Source organism: Hylaeus anthracinus, unplaced genomic scaffold (assembly GCF_026225885.1).
Source record: "Hylaeus anthracinus isolate JK02 unplaced genomic scaffold, UHH_iyHylAnth1.0_haploid 0, whole genome shotgun sequence".
Lineage (NCBI taxonomy): Eukaryota > Metazoa > Arthropoda > Insecta > Hymenoptera > Colletidae > Hylaeus > Hylaeus anthracinus.
In genome coordinates, this window is record NW_026533254.1 from 25,136,207 (window position 1) to 25,150,988 (window position 14,782).

Consider the following 14,782-nt stretch of genomic DNA (forward strand, 5'->3'; position numbering starts at 1 on the left):
ACACTAAACTTATTCAGATAGTATGTACATTAACGGTATTCAATATTCGTTCTTGATGGGCGGCAATATTGAATACCGTTAATGTACATACTGTCTGAGTAAGTTTGGTGCAGTTCTTGATGGGCGGCAATATTGAATACCGTTAATGTACATACCGTCTGAGTAACCCAGATCTGTATTGAACCTAGATCTGTATTAAATCTTGACGCTCAATGCGCAAACCGCTTTAAATTTGCCTGGCAGTGAATGAGTTAAAATCTCCCCCGCGCCTATTTTTTATTAATGTTGCATCGTCGATTTCTCATCGTGTGATTCTAGCGAGCTGCAAAGTTGGGGAGAACAAAATCTCCGCGGGTGACAGTTTCAGCGTAAAGACACCGAAGAAAGAGGCTGACATTGTTTTCGTGGTGGAACAAGATACTATGAACGAGAAGGTCTTCAAGGACTTGATAACACCCATGATGTCCGAGCTCAGGGGTGAACTGGAACAACGTGGAATTACGTGAGTACTTCTTACAATGTTAGACGAGGTGTACGAAGTGAAGCGTCCATGATAAACTTCGTTTATTAACTACTGACGCTCTCGACTCCGCAGGGACGTGCACATAGGTTTGATCGGATACAGCGAGCAGATGAAGTGGCCGCAGCACTACACTGTGAACGGCGACACCAACATCAACGGCGAGGTGAAGAACATGAAGTTCTTCGAGAGCAAACCTAAACTCACCATAGATGTAAGTTTATTTCGAATCTTTAAGAACAATTAAGAGTTCAGTTCGACGGTTTCCTTAAGCGACCACGAACGTGTTCGCGCGACGCGTTTTACCTGTCGCCGATCGCTGGTCCCATTAGCATACTCGCGCAACGTTGTCAACGTGACACGTGTTTACGCGATTTTTTTTTATAAGATAGCGCGGTTGAATCACCGTTCGTTACAGTATTTCCTTAACTCGAGGTGATTCAGAGTTTTCCAAGTCTACCAATCCTCGCTGGTAAAGATCACAGCGATTCGATAACAAACGATAGCTGCATGAATATTCATCCTATCTTAACGACCAATCGAGTTGCTGACAAATGATCGCACGCTTTTTGCGCCACGTTCGTCGACTTCTGCGCGCGTTCAACGAGGAAATGATTCCGTTTCCAGGAAGCGAAGGAAGGCAACTTGACGGATCGACTGACCTATCTGGGCCAGAGATTGCAGGTCGAAATGGGCAACACCAAACTCAACGACGCGTACTTGGAAGCCGTTGGGTACTCCTACAGACCTAGCGCGGCGACGGTGGTGGTCAGCGTTCTCGCGACACCCTGCGAGAAGTCAGCTTTCCCAATTTCTGTAAGCAGAATTTTTCATCTATTAGACTAAAGTTGAGAAGTCTCAATAGTTTACTTTGCTTACTAAGATTGACCAAATTGAGGGTTGGGGTTAAGAAAATAGGCTCCAGGCAATCTACTGTCTGAGCAAGTTTGGTGTAGTTTTTGGTGGAGCGGCAATATTGAATACCGTTAATGTACATACTGTTTGAGTAAGTTTGGTGTAGTCTTTGGTGCTCGGCAATATTGAATACCGTTAATGTCTACACGAAGATACTGTCTGACTAAGTTTGGTGTAGTTTTTGGTGCTCGGCATTATTCAATACCATTAATGCACATACTGTCTGAGTAAGTTTGGGGTAGTTATTGCTGTGGGTACCAATATTAAATACCATTAATGTATATACTGTCTGAGTAGGTTCGGGATAATTTTTGGTAAGGGCGACAATATTGAACACCATTAATGTACATACTGTCTGAGTAGGTTTGGGATAATTTTTGGTAAGAGCGACAATATTGAACACCATTAATGTGCAAACTGTCTGAGTAGGTTTGGGATAATTTTTGGTAAGGGCGACAATATTGAACACCATTAATGTGCATACTGTCTGAGTAGGTTTGGGGTAGTTATTCCTGTGGGCAGCAATATTAAATACCATTAATGTGCATACTGTCTGAGTAGGTTTGGAATAGTTTTTGGTGGGGCAGCAATATTGAATACTCTTAATGTAAAAAACTGGTGTTCCTCCACAGGAACAAAAATTTGGAAATGATGTATTCACCGAGATCGGTGCAATAGACTACTCTATAGACAATTTCAGTTTTTGATCCCTGCGGATTCGGGGAAGGGAGTTAAGGGTCAAGATGGCCATCGCTGTAATCGTCAAATCAAGGGCTACCTATGATAAAAGAATCAGCCCGATCGGAGGATACCCTATTTTCTTAACCTCGACCAAATTGAGAATTCAGTGTTCCCCAAGAATTCAGAGAAATCTGAGGGTTGGCATTGCGCGTCGCGTCTCAATAAATTTCTTTCCTTTCAGCTGCAGTACCTGAAAGTCCTGAAGGGGTTGAAATTGTATCGAGATCTTGGCCTTACTTATTTCTACATGTACTTCCCCAAGGAGCTCCTCGTATCCGGCAAACCACAGAAGAACGTCGTCGGCTATGACGCGGACAGCGTGTACACGTTCGCTGACAGCAAAAAGAAGCCTCTCAGCGGTAGCAGCGACATGAAGGAGAATCTCGCCACGGTCGCTGACGTCTGCGTTGATTTCGCTGTTTCCGTAAGTGCTCAACAAGTGATACTCTTCTGTTGTTAAGAACACGCCGTTCAGAAAATGAAAACGTACACGCCTAACCCTAGAAAGCCAATCGAAAAGTAGAAGTTGGTTCGGGGCTGAGGAATCGATAACATTCGATAGTTGATACATGTTACGAGAATGTTAACACATCGAACGCTGTGTCGCCCATATATGGGCGACAATCCTTTTCGCTAAGAAACTTCAACGTTTTTCTTTCACAGAAGTATAGTCTTACTGCTCTCAAAGACGCCCATAATAAATTAATACATGTATCTACACCAGGGCGGTCCTTATTTGAATGATTTTTGAAATCTGTGCTGCGCACTCCTTAAATACCTTGCAAATATATACAACAAAATTCCTACAAAATTTTACTTCTGAATTATAACATTAACACGTCCCCCGAGCCTTCGAAAATTTTTAACGGAAAATACATGAAATTTGCCAGAGTTATTACTTATAGTAATTAGAAACAGACCTTACAAAATTTCAAATTTTGATTTTAATTATTTCCTTACATATCAGCCTCCTAAATATGGCGTTATTTTCTCGACTTCAGATATATTTCCAATACTACCTCAAATGTTTTAAATATAAATTACCGTTGACAGAAGAATTTCTGTTTACGGAACGTTTATAAAAAAAATAATAAATAATAAGTAGTAGCATTCAAGGTGGCCAGAAGTTATTGCCTACCTACTACTAGCGCCTCTAGCGGAGAAACAACGAATCGAGTGTCATACCTGCGCGTAATGAGCTGCTGGTAGTGGGAAGGCAACTATTTCTAAGCTTCCCGTACAAGTTTACGAGTCCACGCGAGATCCTGAGCAGAACCATTACTAATACGTGTTACAGACTGGCGGTGCGGCGTTCGATTTGGAAAACTTCGTGGAGGCTAAGCCGAACCAGAAGAAGCAATTCATTCAGGTGGCCACCAAGAGGATCGCCAATGGTCTCACTAAAGTGGAACTCGAAAAAGATTGCTCGTGCGGATACAAGTTTGGAATTATCGGAAGTCCCGAGTGCAAAATCGTTGGTCGCAAGGATAGGGAACCCGCGGTAAGGACATCAATTATTACCGTACTGATTTCGCTTATTTTTAAGATGGAAATTCCTGATCGAACAGGAAGCTGACCTCGCTTTTCCGTGTTTCAGAAAAAGGAAGGAGTGAAGACATAATCGTAAGTCATCGAGGTCGTTAGACTTCTCGAGGACGGGGAACCTCGATAACGAAACGAGCGAGGATTTAAGGACCCCCGTCGCCTGCTGTACATCGAAATTTACACGATCGTCCCCTCCCCCATCCTCCCCCTCACTTTTTTTTTTGTCACTTGCACGGCACAACGCTGAGAAATGTAATTATTCGAGGCGCCCTGGCGAACTCGTCGCGACTTAGGTTAAGTTGTTATCCCTTGAGCCGAGCGGCGGTATTAATTAAACGTTTAACACGCGACGATAAATGTTGCAAGGGAACGCATCCCTCGTCCCCCTCTCACAGCCCACTCATGCCCGTTCGCGTAACGCGGAACGTCGATTCGATTTACGGGTACGATTTGTATGGCTTACTTTTATTGAATTAAGATACCGATGCTGGACGACTCGAGCTAATCTGAATTCAATATCCGGCCATCCGTACCCCTGTTTTCTCTCTCCCTTCTTCTTCTTTTTTTTTTTTTTTTTTTTTTTATTTTAATCACCGACACGCATAACGATTTTACGCGCTGTAACAACGGTATGGTTTTGTGAAGAAATATACATACATTGTTCTTACATTTACCACGACGGTCAGTTTTATTATTCACGCCGCCACTCCTCGTGATTGGACCCGGGATCCGGGAAGCACGGCCTGGAAGCACGGGCTGCTCCGCGAATTCTTTAGCAGTCTAACATCTAGATTACGGGTGTATTCTAGTCTGGAACTGTCGAAACACCGAATCTACTTTGTTTCTGCATTTTCTCAAAATTCCTGTTTCCCAAAGACCTTTAAAAATATAACTGCAAAATGATTTTGTTGAATTCGGAAAATTAACGAACGCTTATTAAAACGGCAATTTTATTACATTTCGTATCAAAATAACTGGTTCAGGTTTTTCTCAAAGTTCAGTTTCAAATTTTAATGAATCATATCTCGGTAACTATGTGGTCTTTAATTGTTATTATTTTTTTTTTTTGTGAATTGTTTATAATTTTGGTTTTTATAACATATCAAACTTTTAACAAATTCTTAAATTGGCAAATTAAACTGAAAAAATTCACGGCGTTAATCTATATTTTCCATAAGAAGCTGTGTTGAAATTATAAATGTTTGATATTACTTTTCAATAAATTGGGACGGTCGATAATTTTTATTGTCCTTTATATGGTTTGTAATTTCGGTGTTTGTAGCGTGTACAATTTTCAGCAAGTTCCTAAATCGCATTTTCATTGAAATTGAAAAAATTCTCAGTGTAAATCTGTATATTCCACAAGAGGCTATGTTAAAACTACACAAAATTTCGATATCGTCTTTTATCAAATCGAGACGGTCAATAATTTTTATATTTTTTTAAATAGTTCAAAATATCGGTTTCTATAACATACCAAGCTTTCAGTAACTTCCTAAATACCAATTCAATTCAAATTGAAAAAATTCACGGTATAAATCTGTATATTCCATAAGAGGCCATGTTACAATTACAAAATCTTTGTATCATTTACCATAAAACTAGGTTGGTCAATTCAAATCAGAATAGGCTCGTATGATTCACATTAGGTTGTCCCAAAGGTTTCTTCCGTTTCATTAATAAGTAATCCATACACAATATTTTATGTCAAATGCTACATTATTGAATTGTGTACGATTCATTTTGCTCCATTACTGTTACAACATTACTATCTAAGAAATTAGGTTATTTATATAAACATTGCTACACGAAATAACTGAACGCAAGTCACGGAAGAAACTTTTGTGGATAACCTAATATTTAACCAAATAACGATCAAGAGAAGCTTTCTTAAAATCCCACTTTTAACAAATCCATGGAACACTTACATTAAAAATACCGAAACCTCGAAAATTCAAGTGTTCGTATATTTTCGTTGCCCAGCGTAACTCCAAAAAAAAAGCCAGAGGGACGTAAATCAATCCGAGACGAGCAGAACGGAATCCCAGGGATGAATATTTATGAATTCAGGGTCGAGAAAGCGTCGCGGGCTCGCGTTTCAGCGAAACTCGCGAAACGTGTTGTTTATCATTGATCCTATCTGCTAAATGCAACCTCCTTTTTCCCGAGAAATGTACAATCACCGTCACGCCTCTCGTGCGCGACCCTCGATGGAGTCGTTCCCGCTCGAAAGAAGAAATATTCGTACGCGCTCTTCGTTTCGTTATTTTCCCTTTTCCCGTGGGAGACCATTTACGTGGTCCCGCGGTACATTTTTAACCGCGTTTACTCGACCGATCGAAGATGTTTTTTTAACCATCCCTCGGTATCGCGGTGACGTTAACGCTACCCCTAACGTTACGTCGGTCGCGTTAGCGAAGTTTGCATGCGCAACATTTACGCTCGCCGGCCGTGGCTTATCTGCAACGGAAATCAAAAATTCCTTGCCAGGTTAATGAGGCGGAGTCATCAGATAACAACGCTCGTCCGTCGAGCGCCTCGATTATTTTTAAAAATGTTTACCTCGATTACTCGCAAATTGGCCCGCGCTTACCGATCCGACGATTTTGCAAATTTACGAGCTCGATATTCACGAACGTTAACCTTCACGATTTCAGTCGAATTTATTATTATAATTCGGAGTTACGTAAACGGTCTTTACGATGCTCAAGGATGAAAGAATTGACCCGTGCGCGAGGAGACGCTTGGATACGTTGGACGAGCGGCGGCTATCATCGCCGAACGTTAAGAATTAAAATTGACAATTGGAGCGTAAATTTACTCGGCAATTGAACGCAAGAAACCCTACGGTTCGATCGTCTACGGCAAATCGAATTAATCGCACTTCTCTTCAACCGCATCAAAACACATGTAATGACGATTCGGTGCGGTGAACTTTCCGTCGGTGATTGACAAGTAGTCCAAGTCACTCTGAATACAGCGTAAATATATTCCTATTGCTAGCGTAGATGGAGTCAATTACGCCATTTGCATTATCCGATTCCGATATTAAAACGTGCTACTTTACGATTCGTTGTTAACAATTATCAACGATGCAGCTGATTCAGAACGCGAGAAAAACCAACGTAAATTCGAAAATACGTAAACCGCCGATTAATAGGTAATAAAGATAATTACTTCCAAGTTCGATCTTCCGATACTCGCGCGTTTAGTACCGAAAGGGGAATTACCATTTTCTCGGAAGCGTTCGTCCCGATCGCGCTCAAGCAACCGTACCGAAAAGATTTATGGACCTCTTCGAGCAACAACTTAAGCACGTGCAACAATTTATGCAGCCGCCGTTTATTTCCTAAATAACTCCGAGTAGCTGGAAAAGAGTCGACCAACGAGAATGGCACAGCCTATTCTAATTGCCGAGACTCGCTACGCAGAAACCTCTGGACGATCCTCAAGGAAATTGAATCGCACCGACGAGTATTGTATAATCTACACCAGACAGATCTACTTGACTGACCTACATGGCTGATGCGAGACTACTTAACCTTTTGACGACCGACTTTGTATCCCGTGGAAAACGCGTGTTCCGCGCATGTCGATGACTTCGGTGGTAACGTGAACCCTGCAAGCCTCTACAATCACTCGCGAACCGGAGCAATGATTACTGACGCCAGTCGACTAGCGCCAGTACTGCAAATGGTTCTTCTACTTTTCAATATATTAGGTTTCCCCAAAAGTTTCTTTCTTTTTATCGGTACATAAAAGTATACGAACACTTGGACTTTGGAGGTATCAGTATCTTAAGAGAATTTTTCGATTTAACCAATGATACTATCGCATTCAACGTAGCGAAAGACTTCTGAAGAGAAAAATAATTCACGTGAATTTTTGGAATTTAAATGAAAGCGCGGTTTAGGAAGTTGTTGAAAATTTTACATGTTATCGAGACGGAAATGATAAAGCATTTTTAAAAACAAATAGAAATTATTGACCACATAGTTACTGAGATATAAGGCATGAAAATTTGAAACTGAACGTACCGGGCCTGAAATCTACTGTCTGAGCAGGTTTGGAGTAGTTCTTGGTGGGGCAGCAATATTTAATACCGTTAATGCGCATACTGTCTACACGGAAATACTGTCTGAGCAGGTTTGGAATATTTTTTGGTGAGAGCGGTAATATTAAAATACCGTTGATGTACATACTGTCTGAATAGGTTTTGGTGTCATTTTTGGTGAGGGCAGCAATATTAACCCTTAAATGGACGATTTTTGTTTCACGTTTTAAAAAAATATATTTGTGTAATAGACATGTATTACTGTCTAGGAAAAATAAGTAAAAAAATCTAGACATGAATTTACTATACTTTTCAAAATTCGTTCAGAAATAAGAACTAGTTGTCAAAATTACAAAAAAATAAAAGAAGGTCAATTTTATCTGTGATGTTTAGTATGTTGTTTAAAAACAACATTGTCCATTTAAGGGTTAAATACCGTTAATGTACATACTGTCTGAGTAGGTTTGGAGTAATTTTTAGGGGGGGCAGCAATATTAAATATGATGTACATACTGTCTGAGTAGGTTTGGAGAAACTTTTAGTGGGAGCAGGAATATTCAATACTGTTAATGTACATACTGTCTGAGTAGTTTTGGAGTAACTTTTAGTGGGGGCAGCAATATTAAATACCGTTGATGTACATACTGTCTGAATAGGTTTGGAGTAACTTTTAATGGGGGCAGCAATATTAAATACCGTTAATGTACATACTGTCTGAATAGGTTTTGGTGTAATTTTTGGTGGGAGCAGCAATATTAAATATGATGTACATACTGTCTGAGTAGGTTTGGAGTCACTTTCAGTGGGGGCGAGAATATTCAATACGGTTAATATACATACTGTCTGCACGTAAATACTGCCCGTGTACAAACTAAATTATTATTTTAATGAGTGTTCGTACACCATTGATACGGTATAAAAATCGACTTTTAGCTACATTAACGTTAATTTTGTCAATATTAAAATAGAAATGAGTGCCCACACGTTCCTTCGCGCGTTGAATATCGTATTATAATTGGTTTTCATGAGACTGTCGGTATTTTAAGATACTGGAACCTCTAAAATCGAAGTGTTCGTATAATTTTGATACGTAACGCACAGCCACATGTCATCCCTGATTATCCCTGTACATTTTCCGATGACAATGACTTCCTATCGTTCCAATTCACATGAGCGGATTAAGGCGAGAAACTGAGACAACTTGGCGAAATTTGTACCGCGTTTGATCAGGCATCGAGATACCTAAACTTCGGGCCAGATTGCTACAACTTCGCAAAGGTAAGGAAAGTTCAAGGCGGAGCCCCCGCGGACGCCAATTTAATAAAAACTTTCCCGGAGCCGATATTAGATCCGCCATGCGAACGAAGAAACTGGATTTCAGTGAAATCGCACGAGCCCGTCGATTTTTTAATAAAAGTCGCGGGGAACTCGTTGGAAAGAAATGAAAAACCGATATCCGATAATTCCGCGAGATACACCAATGAAAATAAAACTAACACTCCAGAATCATTCCGTGTTGTTGCGTGAGATAATCTCCAGGTTAAGATGCGCTTCGCGTGGTTGCCGTACAAGATGGGTGACCGTTTTTTCACAAAAGTAAAATAATGGCGTGAAGAGAACCGTGGGGTTTGGAAGTGGTATTAAACAAAAATTAAAATTGGACTACTCCAGTGAAAATACCAGGCAAGTCTGGTATGACGTTGCGGGAATATTTTCGCAATTATTTATGGGTTATTTCTGAGAAGCCGTTCCAACCCGCCTGGCGCAAGAATATTTCCAGAGTAACTGTAAAAAAAAATACAAAAAATAATAATAAAGTCAATAAAAAGTCTACTCTACAATTAAAACAAAATAGTATCATAAACGTAGCTGTAGAATTACAATATTGCATCAACATTTCTGCAACGTTCCTCCCAATTTAGATTACAATTTCGCCGACAATCTTCCCGCTGAAATTTGTCGAAACTCTTCGCCTTTCTTATGCGACTCGTGTTGTTCAAGCGTGTGCGATTAGTGCCACCGTTGACGGTGTCTTCGACGCTTTCACGGCGCGCCGCGACGCCAGTTACGTAAACCAAAGTTTACCTTTCGAAGCCATCCGTTCCCAGCGCCACGACCGGGTCCCAGTTCGCGAAATTGCAAGAAACTTATTCTCCTCGGCTGAAACTGGGATGAGATGATGTACAGTCGAACGTTTTCTTTCTCCGCGTCTAACAAAAGGCTTAGGAAACAACGGCCAAAGGTGGACAGGAAATAATTTGTAACTAAAGTACTCGATGCTCCGAGGAGAATGATGTAAGTGGAATGAGTTGTGAAGTTGAGATTACCTCAGTGTATCCTTGGCTCTTGCGCTGTTCTGCGATTCGTAACGCGGTGTTCTTCCGAAAGATGAGACGAAATGGTAAAATTCGATTCTTTTGTGGCATCTGTAATTGTCGAGTGAAACAAAGTCACGTTCGTTTGCATAAAACAAAAAAAAACAAAAAAAAAAAAAGAAGGCTCGTCGACGAGCGTGTAGAATTAAATTATATCGACCCATGATTCAGATATTCATTACAAATGACTGTAGCATGCACATGGTAGATGAAAGAAATTTATTTGAAATGCTAAGAGTAAAATGATGACTCGTACGAATCTACAAAAAGAGAAATAAATGAGACACTATTGCTTACATCACTGGTAAATTACATAGCCGCTGTTTTTCATCCTCATTGTGCGTCGATGATGACCGTGTAAGTTTGAATCCGATCTGAAAACAGATGTACGGGATGATATAGTCGCCTTCCTTAATGAACGTCGTTTTATTTTCACGTCAGTGACAAAAAAACTATGAGTATCGTTGTACGTAGAGCAAAAATCGTTTCGCAGGTGCGTCGACTGGCTATCGCTTCGACTCGTTCGACACCGAGATTCGAATGCTTATAAGCTAGAACGCCCGAGAAATGATCAACGCGATATGTTCGATCGGAAGCTCTGTACAACAAACGAAGGGAACGGAAAACGCTTTGCGCAGCTACAACGGCTCGTTTTAACCCTCTGTCGCACGAATTTTTATTGCATCGTTCGAGCAAGAAACGAACTCGACTCTCGGTTTATTTACAACGTTCGCGAATCGATGCCCGCTGCACGAGCAACGATTACCTGAATCCGACGGTGGATATTCCCATAAGAAAATATCGTTTGCGAAATCCTGTAAAGTTTCCGGGACGAAACTCACGGGGATCGCGTTTCTTCTATTATTATGCGACAGAGGGATAAATTGCCCGAACTAATTCGAAGAGCGAACGTTCCTATATCGAGAAACCACCGGATTGTTGGATATAAAATAATAATTTACGAGTACGCTGTTCGATTCAAGACAGAAGTGCGTCTACTAATATTTAAATAATTTTTATTGAATATCATAGGTAATATGAATTAGCAAAGATTTACCCATAGCGGCGTTTCACTTAAAGAAAGAACAATACCGTTCGTAAAACACTGATCATACATACCTGCACATTCTACGCAACCTTAACTCTCGTTCTCTTCCTGTTCCTCTCATCGTCTCGCATTCTCTCCTCCGTTCTTCCACTTCGCTATCTCTCTTTCTCTCCCTTTCTCGCACCCATTCACACCGTGTGTCTCTTTCTCACTCTCTGACAACGCGTCGGCAACATCGTCTAATTAACACTTTATATGGTACTTAGAGAGCACGCGCATTCGCGTTCACACACTCGCACGCATATAAACCACAGCTGCATCTGTATCTCGCACGCGTATGCACCTAAAACGTTACATCTATATGTGATTGTACCTAATAAGCATGAACTTTCCACGGTCGAGGTGTGCCCTCGTATCCGGTACGATTATAAATATCCTGAAATCAAGGATCCCCTACTTTCTTAAGCTGCGTTAAATAAAATTTACAATACCGTCCCTCGTAGCGTCAAGTAAATTTGTAACCCGTCAAGAAACCGAGTAAGGATCGGGCACGCTACACGTGGCCGTCTTCACCGCGACGAAACCGGGGCTGGGACTACGCGTCTCGACCGCGGCGATATTTGAATAGTACGGACTGTAAATGAAAATCGACGCATCTGTTAGCAGAGATCACCGATCGAGTTCCTCGACCCTTTGCACTCGGACAATTTTTTTTTAGTACGAACGACTAGCTACGTATAAATACTTAACAATTTAAATCTCGTTTATTCGTTTCCTTAATTCGGTTTGCGTCGAGTTAAATAGAACTTGAACTCGGTCGCGGGTGCGCGCTACGTCGACGTAGCGACGATAGTGGAATGTAACGAGTTGAATTCGTCGTTTCGCTTTTCAAACTTTCTCGTCCGTTCGCTATTCGAATACCGAAATATCGGTCCCAGCCTGAGACGTGACTCCAACGAGCGCGTCTTCGTGTACCGTGGAAGCTTCCGAAATTAAGCGTCTCCTACCAGCCAGCCGCGAGAACCTTAAACGCCGTTGGTCGCTACGGGCAGAAAGCTCGCGTAAATTGCCCACCTACCGGGTGTCCTTTCGCTAAGCGATTAAAAAAGAAAACACTCTGTGCAAGGAACGAGCGGATTTCCGTAAGCGTGTCGAACCGAATGTTACCTTTGTCTAGCTAAATCCTGAAACGTGCGGGCTGTTCCGCGAACAAGGGACGCACCCCTGGGATGCAGTCGTGGCAGTACACGAAGAGTACACCTGTTTATTTCGGTTTTGTTTGGGAATCGAACGCTTTCACGAGGGTCCAAGTTAGTCGCTATACAATTCTTACGGTCTAGAAATCTTAAATAAATCTCGGTAAGGCAGTGCCAGCACGGTGGTACATGTACGGTGGAGGGGGAGGACCGGAGTAATGTCTCTGATGTTGGTGAGGAAGCGAGGACCTGTGCGAGCCCATCGTTCCGTTCGACGGCGACACGTGCTGCAGAAGGTGAGAGGTACCATCACCGAGATCCAGCTCCAGCTCTTGCTCCTCTATCAGCTGCAAAGCTCCGAAGGAGGCTGTCGCCATTGCCACGTCTGGCATCACGCCCGACAGCTGTCCATCGCTGCACGAGTTGCTCTCTTGTTGCTGAAACGTCAAACAACCCGATAAAAATATAAATGCGTAGGAAAGAATAGCCAGAAAATCGCTGTCAGCGATGATCGAGACACGATTGGTTTCTTCCTCGAGTTGGAACAAAGATTTCTTACCTCTGCAAGAAGTCTACAGCTTTCGCCCTCTGTGACTATAGCCGGGAGCTCGTGTCTGTGCGTGCAGGATGAAGCTGGCCGCGGGAACGTCATGTTTCTTCCGTAGCACAATGGCGGGGCTGTTCTCCCGTTGATCCCCATGCCTGGTGAATCCATGTCTTCGATGTCGGTCAGCCTCTCGTTTTGCTCCTTCGCGTTGTACGCGCCCGTGTTCTGAAACAGCCAACAACTTCCATGAACACCGATATCGAGCTATACGCTAAACTTCAGAATTAATAATTCTTAATCCTTGAACACGAGGAGCATTCGGTGGCAATTGGATGCCGGTAATAGGTGATTGGAAACCATTTGACGTAGCTCTGCGAATCGGTTTCCAGTTAACGTTCCATTAGCGTGCTATTAGCAGATCTTTTCTAAACGAAGTACTTTCTTTCGACAGTTGTAGAGTTATTGTAGGAATAAATATTACGGAGGCATCGATAGAATTGTGTCACGTGTTCCGAAGTGCTGGCTAGATAGGGCGGATAGTAACGAAACATAAAACAAAATTGCGAGTCTAACAAGGAAACGTGTCCAAAGCCCTTACAGCCAGACGCGGGCTTAACGCCCGACGGAAACCAACGTGGCTTAACGAAGTTCGTAACTAGAGCCTCCGAACAGAGAAAAGCTAACACCTACTGCGTCATTCATTAACCGTGAGATCGGGGGCATTTAGCGACGGCTCCCCGAAATCCTTCAACTGAAGCGATTCCAAGGGCTGACGTCAAATCCTGAACAGCGTGGGAGTACTCTTAGAAGCTCGACTATCCCAAGGATTACCATGAGATAAGGGGAACGCTTTCTGACTCCATGGATTATGTTCTCTTACGCTAGGCACGATGGGTACGTGTTCAAACGATGGCTGAAACTGCTCGTGCAATTTTTATCTATTTTAATATTAGTTTTAACTATTTTAATACGATTCGATTATTTAAGGGGGAACGACATTGTGACAGGCCCCAAACAAGCATTTTTTATACGATTCCTTTTTATTACTTACTAAATTAATTACAGATCAGGAGAAGGATATACAGAGTGTCCTAGAAACGGAGGTCCTTGAAAGAGGTGGTTCGGGGTGTGATTTGAAACAACTTTTTCCTTAGCGAAAATGTTGTCCGAGGCTTCGTTGAGGAGATATTAACGGAAAACACTGACCAATCAGACCGCGAGTAGTCTACGCCACTGCGGTCGCTCCACCGCTCTGATTGGTCGGGGTTTTCCGTTAATATCTCCTTAATCAAGCCTCGGACAACATTTTCGCTGAGGAAAAAGTTGTTTCAAATCACCTCCCGAATCACTCCTTTCAAGGACCTCCAACATTTTTGGGACACCATGTATTACTAAGGATACCTAAAAGAGGTTTTGTCAATTTTTGTGTTAAACAACGATAGAAATTAACGGAAATATAAATGTTTATGTTCGTTAAATCAATTTTTTTAAAATATCAGCTTATAGGATATGATGAAACGAAAGTCTTTTGTATTTACAGTTTATTCATAGGACGCTTAATTTCGAAAATACAAAATTGGAAAGTGAGAAGTTCGTTGCAAAAATTGAATTTTAGGAGAAAGGTCTTCAAAGTTTTCAATTTTTATCTCCGAAACTAAATGCCGTATGGAAAAATTGTACGTACAAAAAAGTTTCGTTTTGTCGTTACCTATAAAGTGATATTTTTTTCAAATTCGATTGTTCGACTGTTGTTTATTTTTTCTTTAAGACAACAGTAATGGGATTAGACCACTGCGAGATCTCAGGAAATAGGTCTTCAAAGTTTTCAATTTTTATCTTCG

General features: G+C 41.6%; 2 protein-coding genes and 1 long non-coding RNA gene across 6 annotated transcripts in view; 2 read left to right on the plus strand and 1 right to left on the minus strand.

Annotated features, from left to right (window-relative positions):
- The window catches only part of LOC128893522 (apolipophorins), a 42,974-nt gene extending 38,586 nt beyond the window's left edge, over window positions 1-4,388 (plus strand). For both annotated transcript variants that reach the window (XM_054154534.1, XM_054154541.1), the window contains exons 21-26: window positions 319-502; window positions 596-734; window positions 1,148-1,336; window positions 2,358-2,600; window positions 3,474-3,677; window positions 3,774-4,388. In XM_054154534.1, the coding sequence (XP_054010509.1) occupies window positions 319-502; window positions 596-734; window positions 1,148-1,336; window positions 2,358-2,600; window positions 3,474-3,677; window positions 3,774-3,797 (983 nt within the window). In that variant the 3' untranslated portion in view covers window positions 3,798-4,388. The remainder of the gene's footprint in view (window positions 1-318; window positions 503-595; window positions 735-1,147; window positions 1,337-2,357; window positions 2,601-3,473; window positions 3,678-3,773) is intronic.
- A 3,815-nt stretch (window positions 4,389-8,203) lies between these two features.
- Window positions 8,204-10,894, plus strand: LOC128893950 (uncharacterized). Its single transcript, XR_008461434.1, has 2 exons — window positions 8,204-8,237; window positions 8,300-10,894. It is a non-coding gene; the product is annotated as an uncharacterized LOC128893950 (long non-coding RNA).
- A 1,298-nt stretch (window positions 10,895-12,192) lies between these two features.
- Window positions 12,193-14,782, minus strand: part of LOC128893657 (BTB/POZ domain-containing protein 7) — a 26,154-nt gene continuing 23,564 nt past the window's right edge. For all 3 annotated transcript variants that reach the window (XM_054154808.1, XM_054154798.1, XM_054154789.1), the window contains 2 exons: window positions 12,954-13,166; window positions 12,193-12,831 (listed from right to left, as the gene is read on the minus strand). In XM_054154808.1, coding sequence (XP_054010783.1) covers window positions 12,544-12,831; window positions 12,954-13,166 — 501 coding nt within the window. In that variant the 3' untranslated portion in view covers window positions 12,193-12,543. The remainder of the gene's footprint in view (window positions 12,832-12,953; window positions 13,167-14,782) is intronic.